Genomic DNA, 26,007 nt, shown 5'->3' on the forward strand with positions numbered 1-26,007 from the left:
TTGCAAATTCTTGTTGTGTTAGCAGTCCCCATACCTCACTGCCATAGAGCGCAATTGGTTCAATTACTGATTTGAAAATTTTGAGCCAAATGCTAATTGGGATTTCTATTCGGATTGATTTTTTGATGGCATAGAAAGCCCTTCTTGCTTTCTCTTTCAGTTCATTCACAGCCAGTTTGAAGTTTCCCGTAGAACTGATTTTTAAGCCCAAGTATGTGTAATTAGTGGTTTGTTCAATTTTGGTTGTTCCTACTGTGAAATTTATTTTGGGTCCCTGATGTTTGGATCTTTGCTGGAACACAAGGACTTTGGTTTTTTGGGGATTTATTGTCAGGGCCCAAGTCTGGCAGTACGACTCCAGCAGGTCCAGGTTCTGCTGTAGACCCTCCTTAGTTGGTGACAGCAGAACCAGGTCGTCTGCATAGAGGAGGAATTTAACCTTGGATTCATATAGGGTGAGGCCGGGTGCTGTAGATTGTTCAAGTAGTTTTGCCAATCCATTTATGTAAATATTAAAGAGTGTCGGTGAGATTGGCGAGCCCTGCGTCACCCCCCGCCCCTGTGGGAAGTATTTTGTTTGTTTGTCTCCAATTTTGACTGCACATTTGTTGTTTGTATACATTGATTTAATTACATCATATGTTTTCCCTCCTACCCCGCTTTCGATAAGTTTCAGGAATAAACCGTCATGCCAGATGGAGTCGAAAGCCTTAAGGACGGAATCCTGGGCTTGGACCTGCTTTAAGTCCGCGGCCAAAGCTACCCCCTGTGTGCCTCCCTTATCCCGGATTGCGGCTACCGGACCTGCTCTGCAGGGATCCCAGAACTCTCTTTCCCTGGCCCCCTGCTTGGCCACCTCGCCGGTCTTTTGGTTACCCTCCCATGGTATGGAGGGATCCTATATCTATGGCCAAAGGTTTGGACATTTTCCCAGCCTGCTCGTTCCCTGTGAATCCCATTAGGCTAAATGGGACCTTGTTAGACCTGGGTGAATTGGTCGGGTCTTCCGAATGGACCACCGTGCTGGAAGCTCCAGTGTCCACCAAATATCTCCCTTGCACCGTCTCCACCCCCATCTTAACATAGGGCCTACCCCCCCTCATCATATTAAGGGGACACAAGTCAACAGGATGTGCTAGTTCTAGTCATAGCTCTGGGTTGTATGGGGTAGATGTAGTTAAAGCACCCATGGCTGTGGCTACCCTCCCTGGGCCAGCCAACAAAACTCGAAGTGCAGCTACTAATGAATCAACTGCGGGGGGAGAGGTCGGTGTTTCTGTCTTTGGGGCAGGAGCTGGGGAGTTTTTCCCTACACTATCCTTCACCCCCCTGCTCCCTACTCAATATTTACGCATCAGTAAATATTGGGGCATTGCCTCTATATACATCAGATTTCACTTCAATGTGCCTTGTGACTGTCAGTGCTGCCTGCAGTCAAGGAGATGGAATTAGAGTGAGGAAACGTGTCTGTGGTGCTCTGCTGAGTTTCAGAGACTTTATTTGAAAAGTATTCATTTGCGTTGTATCCCAAGGTTTCTGGAAGAAATAGCGGATTCAGAAGCAATAGAAAAAGTCCTACTGTGGAGGAGGGTGCACAGAGGGTTTGCGAAGGTGGCACTTGCCTCCATGCCCAGTTAAAGGTTTGTGGGGAGGCTCTATTCTCACCAATGGTTCCCTACAGCTGCACCAATCTGTAATAGTGCCTGAGGATTTGGAGGTTTACCCTGTCTTCCTGCCTGGGCAACTGGTACTATCTTCATCATGTTTGAGGCCTGGTCACCACGGACAAGACCCTGCAAACATATCTATCAGGGATCCAGAAAAATTGGGCTGGGACATAGCCAACCAACACCTGGTAGAGGTGACAGGTGAACACATTGATCTATATCTTGCTTACCATCCCAAGAAATGAATTTGGGCGGATAATCCATCTGTCAGGTTCATGCATGCACTAGACACAAGGTGGCTCCTTTTTACACCTAGTGTAGTTGATATCATGCCTAGGCACTTGAAAGCTGTTTTGTATTCTGGGACTAGTTAGGTAAACATCATTGTCACTGTTTTGCTTAAGTGAATTTATAGTCCCAAAATTAACAAGTTAGTTGGTGATTTATAAGGTACCAGAGAGAGTGTGAGTACAAAGGTCTGCTTCACCCAGTTCAATTCCTTTTCTTCATCAAACGAGAGCACCAGGGCAGCAATATTTGTATCATTTCAATGATGCAGTCATAGAGTCATAGAGTTATACAGCACAGAAAGAGGCCCTTCGGCCCATCGTGTCTGTGCCGGCCATCAAGCCCTATCTATTCTAATCCCATTTTCCAGCACTTGGTCCGTAGCCTTGTATGCTATGGTGTTTCAAGTGCTCATCTAAATGCTTCTTGCATGTTGTGAGGGTTCCTGCCTCTACCACCCTTTCAGGCAGTGAGTTCCAGATTCCAACCACCCTCTGGGTGAAAAAGTTTTTCCTCAAATCCCCTCTAAACCTCCTGCCCCTTACCTTGAATCTATGCCCCCTTGTTATTGACCCCTCTACTAAGGGGAAAAGTTCAATTAGGCTTATATTCGCTAGAGTTTAGAAGAATGAGAGGAGATCTCATTGAAATTATAAAATTCTAACAGGACTAGTCAGACTAGATGCAGGAAGGATGTTCCTGATGGTGGAGGAGTCCAGAGCCAGGGGTCACAGTCTAAGGATAAGGGGTAAGCCATTTAGGACTGAGATGAGGAGGAAATTCTTCACCCAGAGAGTGGTGAACCTGTGGAATTCTCTACCACAGAAGGCAGTTGAGGCCAACTTATTAAATATATTCAAGAAGGAGTTAGATCTATTTCTTAAGGCTAAAGGGATCAAGGGATATGGGGAGAAAGCAGGGACAGGGTACTGAATTTGGATGATCAGCCATGATCTCATTAAATGGTGGAACAGGCTCGAGGGGCTGAATGGCATACTCCTGCTCCTATCTTCTATGTTTGTATGTTTCCTTTCTATCTACCCTATCTATGCACCTCATAATTTTGTACACCTCAATCAGGTCCCCCCTCAGCCTTCTCTGCTCTAAGGAAAACAATCCCAGCCTGTCCAGTCTCTCTTCATAGCTGAAGCGCTCCAGCCCAGGAAACATCCTGGTGAATCTCCTCTGCACGCTCTCCAATATAATCACATCCTTCCTCTAGTGTGGCGACCAGAACTGCACACAGTATTCCAGCTGTGGCCTAACTAGTGTTTTGTACAGCTCCATCATTACCTCCCTGCTCTTATATTCTATGCCTCAGCTAATGAAGGCAAGTATCGCATATGTCTTTTTAACCACCTTATCTACCTGTCCTGCTGCCTTCAGGGATCTATGTACATGCACACCAAGGTCCCTCTGATCCTCTGTCCTTCCTATGATCCAACCATTCATTGTGTATTCCCTTGCCTTGTTAGTCCACCCAAAATGCATCACCTCACACTTTTCAGAGATAAATTCCATTTGCCACTGTTCTGCCCATCTGACCAACCCGTCTATATCGTCCTGTAGCCTGAGACTTCCCTCCTCACTATTTACCACTCCATCAATTTTCGTGTCATCTGCGAACTTACTGATCATACCTCCTACATTCATATCTAAATCATTAATGTACACTACAAACAGCGAAGGACCCAGCACCGATCCATGCGGTACACCACTGGACACAGGCTCCCAGTCACAAAAACAACCTTCGACCATCACGCTCTGCCTCCTGCCACTAAGCCAATTTTGGATCCAATGAGCCAAATTGCCCTGGATCCCATGGGCTCTTACCTTCTTGACCAGTCTCCCATGTGGGACATTGTCAAAAGCCTGACTGAAGTCTATGTAGACTACATCAACTGCACTACCCTCATCCACACACCTAGTCACCCCCTCGAAAAATTCAATCAAATTGGTTAGACATGATCTCCCCCTGACAAAGCCATGCTGACTATCCTTGATTAATCCTTGCCTCTCCAAGTGGAGACTAATTCTATCCTTCAGACTTTTTTCCAATAATTTTCATACCACTGATGTGAGGCTCATGGCCTGTAATTCCCTGGTTTATCCCTACTACCCTTCTTGAATAATGGTACTACGTTAGCTGTCCTCCAATCATCTGGCACCTCCCCTGTGGCCAGAGAGGTTTTGAAAATTTGTGTCAGAGCCCCTGCAATCTCCTCCCCTGCCTCACACAACAGCCTGGGATACATCTTGTCTGGGCCTGGGGATTTATCCACTTTTAAGCCCGCTAAAACCATTAGTACCTCCTCCCTCTCAATACTAATTTGTTCAAGTATATCACAATCCCCCTGCCTGATTTCTATGCCTACGTCGTCCTTCTCCATAGTGAACACAGATGCAAAATATTCATTTAAAACCTCACCCACATCTTCCAGCTGTACACACAGATTGCCACTTTGGTCCCTAATGGGCCCTACTCTTTCCCTGGTTATCCTCTTGCCCTTAATCTATATATATAAAAGGATACTTCTGTCTGTCATTCCGTCTGTCTTTCTGTCTGTCTGTCTGTCTTGAATTAACTCAAAAGTTATAGAGCGTACCTACACGTGCATTACGTCGAAAGAAAGCTGACGATTCCAGAACCGTCCTAAGCATATTTACGTTTCGGCCGGACAAAAATTGCGCCCGCGGTATCCAAAAAATGTTCAACATTCCGCTCATTAGCATCTCATTATCCGCTCATTAGCAACAGAGTGACCTCGAGGTCGACCAATCGCACGCCGGGTTCCTGGCGCGTGCGGGTGGGCCCTCCTACAGTCGAGTGACGGGACGATTGATCAATCCTACGCTTTGGTGACCTGATGGTTGACCAATCGGTGCGTGTGTGGGCAGGCCTTATCGTTCTGAACCGAGGTGAGTCGCCGCCATCTTGATTCTAAACTTTTCATTTCTTTTTCCCGCTTTCTGCGTGTTTCTTTTCAAATCTACATTTCCAGCAAAAAAAAAGTTGCTTTTAAAACACAAATTGTTTTAAAAAAAAGTTAATTAATTTGTAAATTTTTTCTCGAACCTCTATAATTCTCCTACCTTTCACCGTTTTTCCAGGCCCGGGGCCTAGGCTTCTCCAACTGCCAGCAGTGCAACTCTAGACCCAGGCTCCCGGCCTAGGCAGAGACAAACACTGGCAGGGGAGAGAGGGTGTGCTGCCTCAGCTCCATTCCCAGGGTCACTAGGTGGGGAGGCTTCATAAGCAACTGGGGTAGGTCACAAGCCCCGAATAATAATCTGAAGATCCTGTGTTTGCAGCTGAGGAAATTTCTTCTGCTGACAGCCCCAGATTAACGGCAGCCATCTTTGTCAAGGAGGGCGAAAAGTTTCAGTGCAACGCCATTTTGATTCAGTGTGTAACAGAGTGCCTGCGCGGCCATCTTAGTACAGGAACATAGAGTGGGTGGGGCTTCTGTGCTCCAAATCGGGTCCTGGTGACCGAGACAGACAATCGACTGTGTGGGCGGGGCCTAATCTTTCCAACTGAAAAGCAAGCGGTGGCCATTGTTTGTGGTACAACACTGAGAGGTGAGGACCCCTTTTTTAATAAAAAGATTGGTGAGGTTGTAAAGTGTATGTTATAGAAAGATTTACCAAAAATGTTTTATAAGTACAGGAAACTTTGTGCTATCCGGAGGTGAGCTATCCGGCAATCTGGAGCCACCACAAAAATTAGCAGCCGTTTTTTATTCTTTGTTTGTTTATTTTCCTTTGTTTGAACAGTCAAGCTGTGCAAGGTCTGTAGCTATAGCAACAGCTTCAGCTGCAGAACTTTAGGGCCACACCCGAAGCTGTTGCTAAGCAACAGTGTTTGTTGTCAAATACGGAGATAAGAATCTCCGTAACTCTCAACATTAACTCTGGAGAGTAGGGCAGTTTTAAGGCAAGGCAGCAGCTCGGTCCCGTGTGTGCCGGATAGCACAAAGTTTCCTGTACTTTAAGTATATCTCCCCCCCTCCCTTTCCACCCCCCCTCCCCCCCACAACCCCCACCCCCCTTCCCCCCCACACCCCCTCCACACACCCCCACACCCCCTTCCCCCCCAACACCCCACCCCCCCTTCACCCCCACACCCCACCCCCCCTCCATATACCCCCCAACCCCCCCTTCCCCCACACCCACTTCCCCCCCACCCCACCTTCCCCCACCCCGCTTCCCCCTCACACCCCCTCCCCCCCACCCCCCCACACACCCCCTTCCCCCCACACCCCCACCCCTTCCCCTCCCCCCTCCCCTCCTCCCCCCTCCCCTTCCCATCCGCTCTCTCTCTCTCTCTCTCTTCCCCCCAGTCGCTCTCTCTCTTCCCCCCCAGTCGCTCTCTCTCTTCCCCCCCAGTCGCTCTCTCTCTTCCCCCCCCAGTCGCTCTCTCTCTTCCCCCCCAGTCGCGCTCTCTCTTCCCCCCAGTCGCTCTCTCTCTTCCCCCCCAGTCGCTCTCTCTCTTCCCCCCCAGTCGCACTCTCTCTTCCCCCCCAGTCGCTCTCTCTCTTCCCCCCCAGTCACTCCCTCTCTTCCCCCCCAGTCGCTCTCTCCCTTCTCCCCCAGTCGTTCCCTCTCTTCCCCCCCAGTCGCTCTCTCTCTTCCCCCCCAGTCGCTCTCTCTCTTCCCCCCCAGTCGCTCTCTCTCTTCCCCCCCAGTCACTCTCTCTCTTCCCCCCAGTCGCTCTCTCTCTTCCCCCCCCATCGCTCTCTCTCTTCCCCCCCAGTCGCACTCTCTCTTCCCCCCCAGTCGCTCCCTCTCTTCCCCCCCAGTCGCTCTCTCTCTTCCCCCCAGTCGCTCCCTCTCTTCCCCCCCAGTCGCTCTCTCTCTTCCCCCCCAGTCGCTCTCTCTCTTCCCCCCCAGTCGCTCTCTCTCGTCCCCCCCAGTCGCTCTCTCTCTTCCCCCCCAGTCGCTCTCTCTCTTCCCCCCCAGTCGCTCTCCCTCTTCCCCCCTGTCGCTCTCTCTCTTCCCCCCAGTCGCTCTCTCTCTTCCCCCCCGTCGCTCTCTCTCTTCCCCCCCAGTCGCTCTCTCTCTTCCCCCCCAGTCGCTCTCTCTCTTCCCCTCAGTCGCTCTCTCTCTTCCCCCCAGTCGCTCTCTCTCTTCCCCCGTCGCGCTCTCTCTTCCCCCCAGTCGCGCTCTCTCTTCCCCCCGTCGCTCTCTCTCTCCCCCCCAGTCGCGCTCTCTTCCCCCCAGTCGCTCTCTGTCTTCCACCCCAGTCGCTCTCTCTCTCTCTTCCCCCCCAGTCGCTCTCTCTCTCTCTTTCCCCCCAGTCGCTCTCTCTCTCTCTTCCCCCCCAGTTGCTCTCTCTCTCTTCCCCCCCAGTCGCTCTCTCTCTTCCCCCCCCCCAGTCGCTCTCTCTCTTTCCCCCCCCCACTGTCACTCTCTCTCTCTCTTCCAACAACAATATGCCCTCAAAAGACCCTCGGCACCGCCAGGCACTTCAGCTAGTATACTTATAAAACACCTTGGGATTTTCCTTATTTTCATGCCCCCTCTTTGCTCTCCTAATTTCTTTTTTAAGTACCCCACTACACCTTCTATACTCCTCTAGGGCTTCCACTGTTTTTAGTCCTTTGTATCTGCCAAAAGCCTCCCTTTTTTTCCTAATCCATTCTTTGACATCCAGGGTTCCCTGGGCTTGATCTTTATGGGAACATGTTGGTGTTGTACTCTCTCTATTTCCTTTCTGAAAGACTCCCACTGCTCTGATGTGGATTTTCCTACAAGTTGCTTATCCCAATCCACTTTGGCAGATCCTGCCTTATCATATTAAAATCGGCCTTCCCCCAATTTAGAAGCTTTATTTCCGGTCCTTTTCCATGACTACCTTAAATCTCACTGAATTATGGTCACTGTCACCAAAATGCTCTCCTACTGACACTTCTACCGCTTGCCCGGTTACATTCCCTAGAATTAGGTCGAGTACTGCCCCCTCTCTTGTAGGACTTTCTACATGCTGGCTCAAAAAGCTCTCCTGGATTCACTTTAAGAATTCTGCACCCTCTAAGCCTTTCACACTCTGACTATCCCAGTTAACATTGGGGAAGTTGAAATCCCCTACTATTATTACCCTATTATTTCTACACTTCTCTGAGATTTGCCTACATATCTGTTCCTTTATCTCCCCCTGCTTCTGGGGAAGGTGGGACTTGTACAAGTCGGACAGGTTGCACCTGAACCAGAGCGGGACAAATATCCTTGCGGAGAGGTTTGCTAGCACTCTTTGGGTGGGTTTAAACTAAAATGGCAGGGGGTTGGGAACCTGAGCAAGGAAAGGAAAACAGGGGTAAAAGCAAAAGATAGGAAGCAGAAAAACAAAAGTGGCAGTCAGAGAAATCAATGGTTTAAATCAAACGTGGCCACAGTAAATAATAATTCTAATAGGTCGAAGAGCATTAAAAAAACAAGCCTGAAGGCTTTGTGTCTTAATGCTAGGAGCATTTGTAATAAGGTGGATGAATTGGCTGCGCAAATAGAGGTAAACGAATATGATTTGGTTGGGATTACGGAAACAAGGCTCAAGGATGGCCAAGACTGGGAACTCAACATCCAGGGGTATTTGATATTCAGGAAAGATAGGCAAAAAGGAAAGGGAGGTGGGGTAGCATTACTGGTTAAAGAAGGGATTAATACAATTGTCATGAAGGATATTAGCTCTGATGATGTGGAATCTGTATGGGTAGAATTGAGAAATACTAAGGGGAAAAAAACATTAGTGGGAGTGGTATATAGACCTCCAAACAGTAAGGCGGAGGTTGGGGATGGCATTAAAAGGGAAATTAAAGAAGCGTGCAATAAGGGCACAGCAGTCATCATGGGTGACTTTAATCTACATATAGATTGGGCCAACCAAATTAGTAACAATACTGTGGAGGAGGAATTCCTGGAGTGTTTACGGGATGGTTTCCTGGACCAATATGTCGATAAACCAACCAGAGATCAGGCCATCTTAGACTGGGTATTATGTAATGAGAAAGGATTAATTAGCAATCTTGTTGTATGAGGCCCCTTGGGTCGGAGCGATCATAATATGATCGAATTCTTCATTAAGATGGAGAATGAAGTAGTTGACTCAGAGACAAGGGTCCTCAATTTAAATAAAGGAAACTACGATGGTCTGAGGAGCGAGTTGGGTAGGATTGATTGGGGAATGGCACTCAAAGGGTTGATGGTGGATAGGCAATGGCAAACATTCAAAGACCGAATGGATGAGCTACAGAATTTGTTCATCCCAGTTTGGCATAAAAATAAAACAAAAAAGTTGACCCAACCGTGGCTAACAAGGGAAATTAGGGATAGCATAAGATCCAAGGAGAGGACATATAAATTGGCTCGAAAAAGTAATAATCCTGAGGATTGGGAGCAGTTTAGGAGTCAACAAAGGAGGACAAAGGGATTAATTAAGAAAGGGAAAATAGAATATGAGAGTAAGCTATCAGGGAACATAAAAACTGACTGTAAAAGCTTTTATTGATATGTGAAGAGAAAAAGATTGGTGAAGTCAAGCATAGGTCCCTTACAGTCAGAATCAGGGGAATTTATAATGGGAAACAAGGAAATGGCGGACCAACTAAATACATACTTTGGTTCTGTCTTCACAAAGGAGGACACAAATAACCTCCCAGAGATGTCGGGGAACATAGGGTCTGATGAAAGGGAGGAACTGAAAGAAATCAGTATTTGTAGGGAAATGGTGTTAGGAAAATTGATGGGACTGAAGGCCAATAAATCCCCAGGGCCTGATGGTCTACATCCCAGGGTACTTAAGGAAGTGGCCCTAGAGATAGTAGATGCATTGCTGGTCATCTTCCAGAACTCGATAGACTCTGGAACGGTACCCATGGATTGGAGGGTAGCTAATGTTACCCCACTATTCAAAAAAGGTGGTAGAGAAAAAGCGGGGAATTATAGACCGGTAAGCCTGACATCGGTAGTGGGGAAAATGCTACAGTCTATTATAAAAGATGTAATAGCAGAGCACTTGGAAAGCAGTGACGGGATCGGACAAAGTCAACATGTATTTACAAAAGGTAAATCATGCTTGACTAATCTACTGGAATTTTTTGAGGATGTAACTGGTAAAATAGATAAGGGAGAACCAGTGGATGTGGTGTATTTGGACTTTCAGAAGGCTTTCGATAAGGCCCCACATAAGAGATTAGCGTGCAAAATTAAGGCACATGGGATTGGGGGCAAGGTATTGACTTGGATAGAGAACTGGTTGGCGGACAGAAAGCAAAGAGTTGGAATAAACGGGTCATTTTCTGAGTGGCAGGCAGTGACTAGTGGGGTACCGCAAGGATCGGTCCTAGGACCCCAGTTGTTCACAATATATATTAATGATCTGGACGAGGGAATTGGATGTAATATCTCCAAATTTGCAGACAACACAAAGCTGGATGCGAGGGTAAGCTGTGAGGAGGTTGTCGTGAAACTCCAGTACGATTTGGACAGGTTGGGTGATTGGGCAGAAACATGGCAAATGCACTATAATGTGGATAAATGTGAGGTTATCCACTTTGGTGGCAAAAACAGGAAGGCAGATTATTATTTGAATGGCAATAGATTGAGAGAAGGGGAATTGCAAAGAGACCTGGGTGTTATTGTGCACCAGTCGCTGAAGGTAAGCATGCAGGTGCAGCAGGCGGTTAAGAAGGCAAATGGTATGTTGGCCTTCGTAGCAAGAGGGTTCGAGTACAGGAACAAGGATGTCTTGCTACAGTTGTACAGGGCCTTGGTGAGACCGCACCTTGAGTATTGTGTGCAGTTTTGGTCACCTTACCTGAGGAAGGACGTTCTTGCCATGGAGGGAGTGCAGCGAAGATTCACCAGGCTGATACCTGGGATGGCAGGAATGACGTATGAGGAGAGATTGTGTCGATTGGGCTTATACTCACTGGAGTTTAGAAGATTGAGAGGGGATCTCATCGAAACCTATAAAATTCTGTCAGGTCTGGACAGACTAGATGCAGGAAGGATGTTTCTGATGGCTGGGGAGTCCAGAACCAGGGGTCATAGTCTAAGGATAAGGGGTAAGCCATTTAGGACTGAAATGAGGAATTTCTTCACCCAGAGAGTGGTGAACCTGTGGAATTCTCTGCCACAGAGGGCGGTGGAGGCCAGTTCATTAAATATATTCAAGAAAGAGTTGGATATATTTCTTGAGGCTAAAGGGATCAAGGGATATGGGGAGAAGGCAGGGACAGGGTACTGAAATTGAATGATCAGCCATGATCTCATTGAATGGCGGAGCAGGCTCGAAGGGCCTAATGGCCTACTCCTGCTCCTATCTTCTATGTTTCTATGTGTCTGACTGTTTGGGGGCCTATAGTACACTCTCAGCAAAGTGCTTGCCCCCTTTTTGTTTTTAGGTTCTTCCCATATGGCCTCATTAGAGGAACCTGCTAAGATATCATCCCTCCTTACAGCAGTAATTGACTCCTTGAACAGTCAGTAGGAAAGTGGGATTACATTAGGTGAGATATTAAAGGGTATGTGGAGTGAATGTTTGTAGATTAATGCTCTATGTAAAAGGAACAGTTTGATTTGACAGGACTACTCTAGGGGCCACTGAGTTGAGCCAGGAGGCTAGGATTTTTGCAAAGATTATTTAGTAACTATTTGAGACTCCATGTGACCTAAAGAACTGCACACATTTGCGTCTTTAACCTTTCTTATATAACCGTGATTGTAACTGGTTTGAGAGATACTTGACCGAAAAAAAATGAAAAAAAGAATCACCTGCGCACGTTGATTTCCTGAATGAAATCACTTTCCCTGCAAATTCTCTTGACACTAAGCATTTGGATCTCCGTGGCCAAGATCCAGATTTTCTGTCCATGAGACAGAGAAGCCCAGGTTGGTTAGGTGTTGCTGTGTCTCTGGCTCTCAACTCTGAGGTGTGGGAGGCTCTTTAGTAATTTGCATACTCTTTCAGTACCGTCACACGGTGTCAAATTCTGTTTATTAAAATAACTTGCACCTGATTTTGGACATCACTTACATTGTTGCAGATTTCAGGCCGCCATTTAAGGTGTTATCTCTTGTCCTGCCCACATCTTATTTGTAATGTAATTATTCCACCAGGTACAGTAGGCGATGATTGGATCAGTTACATTGGCAGGATTTGCTTTATGTCAATAATAGCCATGAATGAACATGTCTTGTGCTCACAGGTACAATCATGATGACTCTGAGACAATGCATGATGAAGTCATCTTTTCAGCCACCGATGGCTCCAATTCAGCGAAGTGTGTGCTGGAGATCAAGGTCAGTGGAGATACATTGATAATGGTCAAGAGTGTCACAGGCAGTGGGAGCTGATATCTGGAGTCAAAACTAAACTCCGAACACATGCATTATAACGGCCTGTTCCCATATTAAATAATATAGGAGACAAAATGATCTATTTTTTCCAATGTTTCTGGCAACTGGCATTTAAGATACAAGCTTATTTGTTGAAATTCAGATTTTCACATCTTTAGTGGTCTGTAATTACCTCTAGGATACTGAAATTTCCCTGAATATAACATTCTGATTCCCTGTAGCCTCTCTTACTACATACACAGCACTCTCTGCCCATTCACTTTTAGAATCATAGAATCATAGAATAGCACAGCACCAAAGGAGGCCATTCGGCCCATTGAGTCTGCGCCAGCTCTTTCGAAGAGCAATCCAGTTAGTCACACTCCCCCGCTCTTTCCTCATATCCCTGCAATTTGTTCTCCTTCAAGTATTTATCCAATTCCCTTTTGGAGGCTATTATTGAATCTGTATCCACCACCCTATCAGTCAGTGCATTCCAAATCCTAACCACTCACTGCATAAAAAAGATTTACTTCATGTCCCCTCTGGTTCTTTTGCCAATCACCTTAAATCTGTGTCCTCTGGTTATCGACCCTTCAGCCATTGGAAACAGTTTCCCTTTATTTACTCTATCTAAATCTTTCATAATTTTAAACAGCTCTATCAAATCTCCTCTTCTCTGCTCTAAGGAGAACAACCCCAGCTTCTCCAGTCTATCCAGGTAACTGTATTCCCTGATTCCTGGAACCATTCTAATAAATTTCTTCTGCACCCTCTTCAAAGCCTTCACGTCCTTCCTAAAGTGGGGTGCCCAGAATTGGACATAATACTCCAGCTGGGGCCGAACTAGTGTTTTATACAGGTTCAGCATAAATTCCTGGCTCGTGTACTCTTTGCCTCTATTTATAAAGACCAGGATCCCATGTGCTTTATTAACTGCTTCGTTATCCTGTCCTGCCACCTTCAAAGATTTGTGTACAAACACCCCCGGATCTCTCTTCTTACCCTCTTTTAGTGTGAACAATCTTCGTCTTTTCCTCCTTCACTTCCGTGCCTTGAGGAAATCTATTTCTTCCACTGCTTTGTATCCAGGAGCTCGTGCTCTAGGTTGCTTCCATAATGAAGACCCCTTTTAAGTGGCTAGGTCCATAGCCTAACTCATAACTCCCTACCAGGAGAACCAGCGAGATGCAATGGGGAGCTTCCATCAGACGCAAGTACCTTGCTGGATGTGAACCCAATATTCCTACTCCCCTTGCCTGAACAATGTGTTCAATAGTTGTTGCTCGTCATTATTTTGTTGCCCTTATTATTAATTTCTACTCTTAAAGTTTCAATCTCCTTCCCTTAAGCTGTTTTGTTTACTTTTTTAAATAGCTTCCAAAAAGTCAACACCTAATTAAAAAATAACCCCTTGAAAACAATCCCACTCCTCTGTCTGGTTCACTCTTTGTGTAATATTCTGCACTCTTTCAGCTCTGTTGATTGCAGCTATGTTCCTGAGGCGTATGGTGCATTTTTTAGTTGTTGCTGCCATTTTTCACCTTCCATATTTTTGATCACCCTCATCGATTAGTATCAACTCCCTGTGCCTTCAAGAATGTCTTCGCTAGCCTTGGTAAGCTCGGTAACATGCCTGGGATAATGACTAGAGCAACCTTTCTGGTCATTTCTTCTAGCTACCCGATTGTGCTATGCCTCAATAAGATCAGAATGGTCAGTTCCTGTTCCCATGTTCCTATGATTCTCCCATCTTCAATAAGCAATAGAGCATCACAACTTCAAACTCCATTTTAAGCTTAAATTAATGAACACTTTTATTTTACAAAAGATGAACAAACAAATAACTAATAGCGATATATTAGTCGATCTCCTGTGGCACTGCACACGGAGTCAAGATCAATTGTAGTCTTCAATTGAAGTGGCATAGAGGGCAGGGTGTGCAGATATAATTCAATTACCATTTTAAACTCATATATATAGTCTACTGTTGGGATCAGTAGAAAACAACAGGCAGAGACTTGTTTAAGACAAAGCAAAACGTGTCTTACTTTAATCACTCTCCACGAGGTCTGAAGGCTCAGCCCCGTGCAGGGGCTATGACGTCATCATGCAACCGACGTCATGACATCATCACACTACCGACGCTCTTAAAGGGACCCTGCACCGATAACCCAACCCAGCATGTACATATCACAACATTGCTATACATAGTGAATTGTGTTTAGGTACATATAACAGCATTGGCTATACATTGTGTTATTGTCCCTATGTGGTCTCCGCCACATACGTCCCCCCAGAATTCACTAGCACTGGCAATGTCACTCGTTGGGGGGGGCGGATCACACGGCCGGAACGGCTCCTCAGTTCCGGGGCGGGGACCGGGGGGTTCTTCGGAGGGACCTCGGGCGCTCGTTGGTGGACTGAGGATGCGGAAACTGGAGGTCGACCCCACCTTGGGGGCTGTGCCAACTCAACGGGTCGGTCCAGATCCAGGTGGGCCGGCTTAAGACATCCACTACGAAGGTCTTGTCCCTGGTTTCCAGGACGCGGAATGGTCCCTCGTAGGGTGGCTGAAGAGGTCCCCGGTGGGCGTCGTGGCGGATGAAAACGTATTCCACCTCGTGAAGGTCGAGCGGAACGTGGGACTGCGGGAGGCTGTGCTGCGACGTGGGCACCGGCGCGAAAACCTTGGCATTGTCCAGAAGGTCGGACCGCTGACGGGCTGTGGACCAAGGTTCTGTTGCGTTGGGGACAAAATCCCCGGGAACCCGTAGCAGCTGGCCGTAGACGAGCTCGGCGGACGAGGACTGGAGGTCCTCCTTGGGAGCGGTCCTGAGTCCCAGCATGACCCACGGGAGTCTGTCAATCCAGCTGTCGTCCCGGAGGCTGGCCCGGAGCGCGGCCTTCATGGAGCGATGAAACCGTTCGCACAACCCGTTAGCCTGAGGGTGGTATGCTGTGGTGCGGTGGAGTCTCAACCCGAGGCCTCGGGCGACAGCGTTCCAGAGTTCTGACATGAACTGGGGCCCCCGGTCAGAGGAAATGTCAGATGGGGCGCCGAACCGGGCGACCCAAGTGCTGATGAACGCCCGAGCCACATCGGCGGCCGTCGTTGAAGACAGCGGGACGGCTTCCGGCCATCGGGTGGTTCTGTCGACCATTGTGAGGAGGTGGATGAACCCGCGGGAGGGCGGCAGGGGCCCCACCAGGTCCACGTTAACGTGGTCAAACCGCCTCTCGGGCACCGCGAAAGGCGCCAATGGGGCCTTAGTATGGCGATGTACTTTCGAGCGTTGGCATACCACGCAGGTGCCGACCCAGTCGCGAACGTCTTTCCTGAGCCCGTGCCAGACGAGCTTAGCTGCCACCAGCTTCTGTGACGGCTTCCTGCCTGGGTGCGAAAGATTATGGACGGCGTCGAAAACTTGCCGTCTCCACCCTTCGGGCACGATGGGACGTGGCTGCCCAACGGAGAAGTCGCACAGGAGTGTGGTGCCGGCAGCGTCGAACGCAATGTCCGCCAGTTGAAGGCCCGTGATCGCCTTCCTACAGGCCTGGACGTCCGGGTCGGAGGCCTGGTCATCCGCCATGTGGGTGTAGTCAATGCCGAGGTGTACGGCACTGGCGACGGCTCGGGAGAGGCAGCCGGCGATGGGGTTGTCTTTCCCAGCCACATGCTGGATGTCCGTTGTAAACTCCGAGACAAAGGCCAACTGGCGTTGTTGACGGGCCGACCACGGCTCGGAGGCTTTGGCCATGGCGAAGGTCAACGGCTTGTGGTCCAGCAGGAAACGGAAGTGTCGGACGGCGAGGTAGAGGCCGAGAAGCTCCCGATCAATGGTGCTGTACTTCCGCTCGTTGGGGCGGAGCTGCCGGCTGAAGAAGGTGAACGGCTGCCAGGTGCCATTGACCCACTGTTCGTGGACGGCGCCGACTGCATAGTCCGAGGCGTCGGTGGTGAGAGCGATCGGCGCATCAGGTAACGGATGCGCCAGCATGGTCGCTTTAGCCAGGGCCCTTTTCGTGTCCGTGAAAGAACTGGACATCTCATCAGACCAGTCGATGGCGAGTTTGTCGGGCTTGCCTTTGAGGGCCTTGTAAAGGGGCCGCATAAGCTGGGCTGCTCAGGGGACGAAACGATGGTAAAAGTTCACCATGCCCAAAAACTCCTGCAGGGCCTTCATGGTGAGGGGTCGCGGGAAGTCCATCATGGCCTCCACTTTCGATGGCAGTGGCACCGCCCTGTCCTTCGTGATGCGGTGCCCGAGAAAGTCGATTGAGGACAGCCCGAACTGGCACTTGGCCGGGTTGACGATTAGGCCGTGTTGGCTGAGTCATTCGAAGAGAGTCCGGAGGTGGGACACATGCTCCGTCCTGGAGGTGCTAGTGATGAGGATGTTGTCCAGGTATATGAACAGGAATGTCAGGTCCCGTAACACGGTGTCCATTAGGCGTTGAAAAGCCTGTGCAGCGTTTTTGAGGCCGAATGGCATGCGGAGAAATTCGAATAGCCCAAACGGGGTGATCACCGCGGTTTTCGGGATGTCCTGCGGCCGGACAGGGACCTGGTGGTAACCCCGGACGAGGTCCACTTTCGAGGATACCACTTTCTCGGCCAGGCGGGCGGAAAAGTCCTGGATGTGTGGAATCAGATAGCGGTCGGGGGTCATCGCGTCGTTGAGGCGCTGGTAATCTCCACACGGGCGCCACCCGCCGCCTGGTTTCGGGGCGATGTGGAGGAGCGAAGCCCATGGACTGTTCGAACGGCGGATGATGCCGAGGAGCTCCATGGTGTCGAACTCGGCTTTGGCGATGGCGAGCTTCCCCGGGTCGTGGCGCCGAGCGCGGGCGTAGATGGGCGGACTGGTGGTCAAGATGTGGTGTTCTACCCCGTGTTTGGTGGCGGCGGACGAGAACGTGGGCTTCGTGAGGTCCGGGAACTGTGCGAGGAGGCGGGAAAACTCATCGGAGGCCGAGAGCGCGCTGGACAACTGTGTGTGCTGGACCCGCTGAGGGAACATGGGAGCGAGCTGAAGGTTTCCACGTTGATGAGACGTCGGTTCTTGACGTCCACCAAAAGGCCATTGGCGCAGAGGAAGTCAATGCCGAGAAGGGGGGTGGACACTTTTGCTGTGACAAAGTCCCAGGTGAACCGCTGCCCGCCAAAACAAAGCGCCATGTTCCATTTCCCGAAGGTGCGGATGGAACTGCCGTTGGCGGCTTTGAGGACGGGGCCGTGGTACCCCCCTTGAATGTCTATGGCTGACGCGGGCAGGACGCTCAGCTGGGCGCCCGTGTCGCATAGGAAATGACGTCCGGAGTCGGTGTCTGTAATAAACAACAAACTGCTTGAACGGCCGACAGCCATAGCAGCCGACGAGTGGTCTTTGTAATGATATCAGCAAATAGTGATGTTATTTGCCTGTTTGATTATCATGCCTTACAAGCATAGTTGCATGTATTGATTACTTATGCCTGACCAGCAGAGGTCATGTGAGAGACAAGCAGTTGAGATTAGTTTCAGTTTCATTTTAAGATGGATTTCTAACATGATGTCTCCTGTAAATGCTGTTGAACTGAGTTGAACAAACTTTGGATTAAAAGACATTCTCTTTCATAAATGTCTCATCTTTGAACCCACAAAGAAATCAATACATGGTGTCAGAAGTGATTGAAAGAGATGAAGAGAAAAAATCTGAAGTTAAATCAGCTCTCCACAAATTAGCAAGCCAAAAGAGAACATAGTTGCTTACCATTGGAGAATAGCTAACGAAGTGAAAAATGGAAGGTTTACACCCACCGGCGACGCTTCAGTTGACAGGTAATGTGGCTGAAAATTGGAGGAGATTCAAACAACGTTTAGAGTTGTATTTAGCGGCAATCGGAGCTGACGAGAAAAGTAATAAAAAGAAATCGTCAGTGTTCTTACATGTCGTGGGTGATGAAGCACTGGAGGTGTATAATAACTTCACATTCGCTGATGATGGAGACAAAATGAAGCTACATAAAATAATGGAACAGTTTGAGGCCTACTGCATACCTAAACGTAACGTGACGTTTGAGAGGCACAGATTTTTCACATGTGTACAGAAAACGGGAGAGACTATTGATCAGTATGTGACTGAACTGAGAAACAGAAGCAAATCGTGTGAATTTGGGGGACTGACAGATTCGCTGATAAAAGACAGACTGGTGTGTGGTATTCCAGATAATGGTCTAAGGGAAAGACTGCTAAGAAAGCAAGATCTAGACCTGGGAAAAGCCATAGCACTGTGTAGGGCTACAGAGACTGTGAAGTTGCAGGCAAAGGAGCTGTTCAGTGACAATAGCTGCAACGTGGATGCAGTGAGAAAGAACGGCTACAAACCGTTTAACAAAAAGAGCGCCAATGTGAAAAAAGAGGCATGGCCAGCGAATGAAAATGAAAGGGACAATCGAAAGTCATGTAGTCGATGCGGTACACAGCATACACCAAGAAAGTGTCCAGCATATGGTAAAACATGCAATAGTTGCAACAAAAACAACCATTATGCCCGTTGCTGCAAGAACCAAGCGCAACAAAGCAAGGTCCATGCAGTAGATGAAAGCGGGATAGAGGAGTTCAATGTGGATGTTGTGTCTGAAAACAAAAAAGAAGAAAGAGACTGGATGTTGACACTAAAAGTGAATGACATACACATTCCATTTAAATTGGATACTGGAGCACAAGTTAATGTGATATCAGAGACTGATTTTAAGAAAATTAGACCCAGACCAAAGATACATGGAATAAAAGTGAAAGTGACAGGATACACAGGTACTGATATACCAGTGAAAGGAAGATGCATTGTCAAAGTAACACACAAGGACAGAGAGCACACGCTAGCATTAATCGTGGTGCCAAAGGATGTGCAAGCCATACTAGGTTTAAAAGCCTGTGAGAGACTGAACCTGGTAAAGAGAGTCCTCGTTGTGGAAAGCGAAGGAGAGACAGTCTATGATGAACTGAATGTTGCGTACACACCGGGTAAGCTGATGTATACAGCAGACACGTTGTCCAGAGCTGTTGACCCAGGAGAGCCCGCAAACACAGTGAAAAGACTGATGTACAAGGCAAAAGACAGTGGAACTGACTTCTACCAGAGCATGCTTGTATACCGCACAATGCCGCTCGAGTGTGGTAAGTCACCAGCCCAACTCCTGATGGGACGTCGGCTAAGGTCAAACCTACCCATCCCTTAGAACCTCCTGAAAACAAAAGAGGGGGAGAAAGTGAGGAAGTTCAAAGAACAACAGAAAGAAAAGCAAAAGTACTACTATGACAGAGGAACACAAAACCTACCTGAACTCCACACTGGTGACCAAGTAAGGTTGAAAGACAAAACAAACACATGGACTCAGAAGGGAACTGTCCTGAGTGAAGTTCAACCAAGATCATACACCATTCAGACAGATGAGGGTGCTGTTCTGAGAAGAAATCGTCGAGATCTTCTCATGGGACCAGCCACAGCAGGTCAAGAGACTGATACTGTTGAACAACCTGATCACACAGCTGAGAACCAATCATCTGAGGCAACAACTCAGATTCAAGGACAATCAATCAGAAAATCCTCAAGACATGTGAAGCCTCCTGAGAGACTCACTGAGCAAATTTAAGGACTATTGTTATAGAAGGAAGTAATGTTATCTTATTCTTTCTTCAAGTTCTAGCGTATTGACATATTTCATGTGAACACACAAAGCAAGGTTAAAAAACCTTGATCATGATAATGATAATGTAAGTTCATTAAGTGTTAGTTAAAATGCAGGTTAATACAAAGAAAACATGTTGTTAGTTAAAAGTAAAATACTTTTGTTTTAAGAAAAGGAGATGTAATGATATCAGCAAATAGTGATGTTATTTGCCTGTTTGATTATCATGCCTTACCAGCATAGTTGCATGTATTGATTACTTATGCCTGACCAGCAGAGGTCATGTGAGAGACAAGCAGTTGAGATTAGTTTCAGTTTCATTTTAAGATGGATTTCTAACATGATGTCTCCTGTAAATGCTGTTGAACTGAGTTGAACAAACTTTGGATTAAAAGACATTCTCTTTCATAAATGTCTCGTCTTTGAACCCACAAAGAAATCAATACAGTCTTTAGTTTGTTTTGACGTGGGAAAACCGCACGGGGGCCGACACTTCCTGGCTTTGGGGTCAAACTGCGCATGGTAGAAGCAGAGGCTTGAGGGTTGCCGCCGTTGGGCTGTAACAGTGGGGGCAGGGCTCCGCGTGGCCGTGCAGTTCTGTTGCCCGGCGGAGAAAAATTTGTCAGCCTCCTTGGCCAGGTTGTGGAAATCGGTAGTGGAAGAGTTGGCTAAAGCCGACCGTACCTGACCTGGCAGCTGTTGAAGGAACAGTTCCTTGAAGAGGAAGCACGGCGTGTGTGTGCCCAGGAGGGCTAGCATGTGGTCCATCAGCTCCGAGGGCTTGGAGTCGCCAAGCCCGGGTAGAGAGAGAAGCCGGTGTGCGCATTCGGCTTCGGTGAGTCCGAACGTTTGTAAGAGGTGCGCCTTCATTGTATCGTATTTGTTGGTGGAGCTGCCGAGAGTGGAGACGACGTAGTAGTACCTCATGTCGTCCGCGGTGATGTCCCAGAGTGCAAATTGAGCCTCGGCCTGGGAGAACCAAGCAGCAGCCTGTTGTTCCCAAAACTCGGGTAATTTGATGGAAACGGCGTTCGTCGCCATTTCAGATGAGGTCTTTGGAATCGTCCAAAAGAGCAGCGGGGTCACCAATGTTGGGATCGGTAGAAAACAACAGGCAGAGACTTTGTTCAAGCCAAAACAAAACGTGTCTTACTTTAATCACTCTCCACGAGGTCTGCAGGGCTCAGCCCCGCGCAGGGGCTATGATGTAATCACGCAACCGACGTCATGACATCATCACGCTACCGACGCTCTTAAAGGGCCCCTGCATCGATAACCCAACCCAGCATGTACATATCACAACATTGCTATACATAGTGAATTGTGTTTAGGTACATATAATAGCATTGGCTATACATTGTGTTATTGTCCCTATGTGGACTCCGCCACACTACCTTTATTTTTATATACTACTTGGATTTGGCATTAATTAATGGTTAAATAGCAAAATAGAGTTAGAGAAAGAAAGAAAGACTTGCATTTATATAGCGCTTTTCGCAACCAGTTTTTTTTTTGAAGTGTAGTCACTGTTGTAATGTAAACAACCACTTGGTTCTATTGGTAGGGGTAAAGAGCAAATATAAAGTGCAGGAGAAACTTCCTCCGTGAGGGAATGGGTGGGAGACTGGTGGTTATACAGGGCAGGAAGGGGATACACATCGTATCATACAGCACTCTTATATGAAGTTTGGCCCATCATGCCTGTGCCAGTTCTTTGAAAGAGCAATCCTGTTAGTCCCACTCCCCCGCTCTTTCTCCATAGCCCTGCAAATGTTTTCCCCTTCAAGTATTTATCCAATTCCCATTTTACAAGTTATTATTGAATCTGCTTCTGTCACCCTTTTAGGCAACGCATTCTGGAGCATAACAACTCACTGAGTAAAATAAATTCTCCTCAGCTTCTTTTGCCAATTACCTTAAATCTGTGTCCTCTGGTTACCAACCCAATGGAAACAGTTTCGCCCAATTTACACTATCAAAACCCCTCATAATTTTGAACACATCTATTAAATCTATTAAATCTCCCCATAACCTTCTCTGCTCCAAGGTGAACAGTCATAGAATCATAGAATGGTTACAGCATGGAAGAAGGCCATTCGGCCCATCGAGCCCGTGCCGACTCTCAGCTAGTCCCACTCCCAAGCCCTTTCCTCGTAGCCCTGCAAATGTTTTTCCTTCAGATACTTATCCAACTCCCTTTTGAAAGATGAGATTAAGTCTGCCTCCATCACCCTTTCAGGCAGTGCATTCTGGATCTTAACCACTCGCTGAGTAAAAAAGTTCTTGCTTACGTCACCTTTGGTTCTTTTGACAATCACCTTAAATCTGTGTCCTCTGGCTCTCGACCCTTCTGCCAATGGGAACAGATTCTCTCTATCTACTCTGTCCGGAACCCTCATGATTTTGAACACCTCTATCAAATCTCCTTTCAATCTTCTCTGCTCCAAGGAGAACAACCCCAGCTTCTCCAGTCTATCAACGTAACTGAAGTCCTTCATCCCTGGAATCATTCTCATAAATCTTTTCTGCATCTTCTCTAAGGCTTTCACATCTTGCCTAAAGTGTGGTGCCCAGAATTGGATACAGTACTCCAGTTGGGGCCGAACCAGTGTTTTATACAGATTCATCATAATGTCCACACTTTTGTACTCTATGGGGGAAAATTTCAGTTGTTTGCGCCTCCTGTTAATGCCTTAAGAGGGCGCTAATGGGGCGCAAAGCAACTAGCGCATGAGCGTGGCGATGTTTGCGCTGCTCGCGAAATTAACTAGACATTTTGTGGCGGCGCTAAACACGACCACTACGATCTCCTGCGCCGGCAGATCGTGACGTCAGTCGAATGCGCAACGCCCCAGTAGTGCCCCGGACCGGATATTGAGTGGCGCCCCCTGCCTTACTGCCTGCCACTAGCAACGACAGGTTGAGGGGAGCGTTTTGCAGTCAGAAAGGGACTGGGGGAGCGCTATTTAAAGGCAACCGCTTCCTGCCTTTTTTTGTGACATTTTTGCACCACGCATTCTGAGAGAGAGAGAGAGAGAGAGAGACTTCTGGAGAGATTCAACGCTGTGTGAAGTTTTGGGTACTGAGCAGCACTTTGCAGGTTCATTTTGATTTGCCCTTCATTGCTTCGCCAGCGCTCTGAGGTAGCGCCTTGCTCTTCGGCCTTTGTGCCTTAAGAGAGTGTAAGGGGTGGCGGGTTGGCGCATGCGCCCAGCCAGTTATGCCCCTGACTGTCTGTGAGCGGTTCGAATCACTCCCACACCCCTGGGTTCTAGACACCGGACTTAGGTACAGGCGGCGATACAGAAAACTTGAGTAGACAGGTGGTTTGGTGTAAGAAAACCAGGATTTTATTAAAACAGAAAATAAAACAGTCTTATGAGAAGTCACTAGTATAAAGTACAGGCAAATACAAAATAGCTATACTTATACAGGGAATGGGGAAGACATGGCACATCGAGGGAAAAACAATTACATTAACAATCCTCTTATCCTTATCCCACCCCCTATAGCTAACTAGATTAAGCTTTGAGGGGCCAGGATTCACGCTCACCAATCCAAAGCAAAGCCAGCTGTTTTAACGGATGCGGGTTTTGAGGTTTGGTCTTCTGTCCTTTTAGGTACCCCGTTGCCACATGGTCTCAGGGGCGCGGTGCTGGAGCTGCTGCTGCGACACACCTTTCTTCTCCTCAGCTACTGTCGTTGTCTTGTCGCGATGGGTTCTCTTCTTCTTCTCCCTCGGGCAGTCGTCGGCGGTAACGTTGTGCCTATAGGGCAGTTGGCAGTCTTAACTGCTTAGATTTTCCTACCCAAGCGTCAAACACCAGTATATTCGTTGTGGCGTGGACACCTGCGTTTATTCGCAGTGTTCAACAAGATCTTTGCCTCCCCAAGCGCCAGCTTATAACTAAGCACTTGGCCTTTATCGATACGTTTTTCGCTGCCCTGCTCTGCTCTTATCGAATTGTTACCTTCTTCTTCGTCTCGTCTCATTCGGCTACTATACAAGTCCTGGGCTGCCTGCTCAGTTTCATCTCACCCCCTTTTTGCGGTCTGGGTGTCCTGGATGACTATGGACTCGGGTCTCGTTCCCCTCCCCTGCAGTTGGTATGGGTGTCCTTGACTGCTGAGAATTTGCTGCGGGGAGCGAGGAGAGAACCCGCCATGAGGCCAGGGCATGAGTACGGGCGGCGGCAGCCCAAGGCCCGACAAGAGGTCAGAGTCGAGAGAGCAGAGAGCAGAGCGAGAGTGTGTGATTGCTACGTGGGGCCTACAGTTATACTCCTTTCGATAGCCCCTTATCTGCGCGCCAAATCAGGTTAGTTCATTGTTTCAATTTTGGCGGGCTGTTTTAAATGATTATAGCAATCTAAGTTAACTGGATTTAGATGGCCGTTTATCGCACCTAATGGCCTGATGTCCTGGCTGTATTGTCTTTAATGCATTCTAATCGGCCTGTCCAGCCTTGATGGCTCCCATAAGCTGTTTCCGATTATTTATGCGGACAACCTAATGGCCTCAAGTATAGGCCTAACTGGTTTTGATCTGTCTACGATCTGACGTAATGCATATTCAATGTTTGCTGTCTGGCTTCCAAAACACAGTCCTTTTTCACAGAAACTGCATTTTAAGTTTCGATTTCCCCAAAGCTGCTTGTGCTGCCACAGAGTCCAAGCTTTTAAAATCTTGCAGGCTTTTGGTCACAAGGTGCGGACACCATCTTTTGGGTACCCTTTTTAAAATGTCCATGCAGGGTCCCTCTTATTAATAACCTTGGGGGAATGTGGGAATTTTGCGAATCTTACAAGAGGCATGTAGCGCCTGATTTAACGCTCCAATCACCTCCAGGGACGATAAAAGCCAAGTTTGCCATCGGAGGTGATAATTAGCGCCAGGCGCTAAACTTTGCGCACGGCTGATAATGGCACCCCAAACGGGGCGATACTGAATTTTTCCCCTTATACCTCTATTTATGAAGCCCAGGATCCCGTAAGCCTTTTTAACTGCTTTCTCAACCTGCCCTGCCACCTTCAACGATTTGTGCACACATACCCCCAGGTCTCTCTGTTCATGCACCCCCTTTAGAATTGTACCATTTAGTTCATATGTCCTCTCTTCATTCTTTCTGCCAAAATGTATCACTTCACACTTTTCTGCGTTAAATATCATCTGCCACGTGTCCGCACATTTCACCTGTCTATGTCTTCCTGAAGTCTATCACTCTCCTCACTGTTCACTATAATTCCAAGTTTTGTCTCATCTGCACATTTTGAAATTGTGCCCTGTACTCCCAGTCCTTATAACACATGGTAATTTGGCAGGCATGGTTAGGGCCGCAGCACAGTAAAATGGCATAGCCACTACAGCAACACCCAAGGGGAAGAAGATAAAACATAATTATATGAATAAAGCAGCTGTTAAAACATAAACTTCAAACAAAGAGCTCTACTCCAGAGGTTTGTGATATCTTCTGCTGCAGTACTTGAGGGTCTCCGTGGTTTACACAGATAGAAAGGGTACATACCTCTCTCAGACAGGAAATATTCTGAACAATTTTTTCCCATTATTACAGCAAAGTAATTTAAAAGTACTATTCCCCAGCATATCCTTTCCTCTTAAAGATCCTGTCAGAAGCTGCTTCTCCCAGCATAATTGATGTAAATGGTGGCTTAATTGTGTGCGAAGTGCCACTGACATTCAGTTTAATGTTGGAAATGTTTATTAATCACACTAGATTTTTTTTTTTTTTTTTTTTTTTTTTTTTTAAAAGGAGTACTCAATGTGGTACTGACTTTGCACGATAGTGTAAAACAATTGTACTTATTTCTTTGAAATCAATGGAAATAAAAACCGGGAGAGATGTAAAACAGGTTGCCAACCTGCTCTCACCCATTTTGCACTAATGCTCAAAGTCAAGATCTACCCCAGTGTGTTTAACACTGATCAATTTGTCAGCTGGAATAGCATTTGATACTTGGTGGTAGACTTCTTCCTGACACCTTGTCAGGAATAAGGGAAACATTGGCTCCCTGTGAACTTTACC

At 47.6% G+C, this 26,007-nt stretch overlaps 1 protein-coding gene across 1 annotated transcript in view; it reads left to right on the top strand.

The window, feature by feature from the left end:
* Positions 1–26,007, top strand: part of LOC147124856 (FRAS1-related extracellular matrix protein 1-like) — an 883,765-nt gene that overhangs the window by 399,131 nt on the left and 458,627 nt on the right. The window contains exon 15 of the mRNA XM_085994045.1: positions 12,161–12,254. Within this exon, the coding sequence (XP_085850171.1) occupies positions 12,161–12,254 (94 nt within the window). The remainder of the gene's footprint in view (positions 1–12,160; positions 12,255–26,007) is intronic.

The sequence above is a fragment of the Somniosus microcephalus genome, chromosome 1 (genome assembly GCF_052327205.1).
Source record: "Somniosus microcephalus isolate GS21.2 chromosome 1, FLI_Smic_1.0, whole genome shotgun sequence".
Classification (NCBI taxonomy): domain Eukaryota; kingdom Metazoa; phylum Chordata; class Chondrichthyes; order Squaliformes; family Somniosidae; genus Somniosus; species Somniosus microcephalus.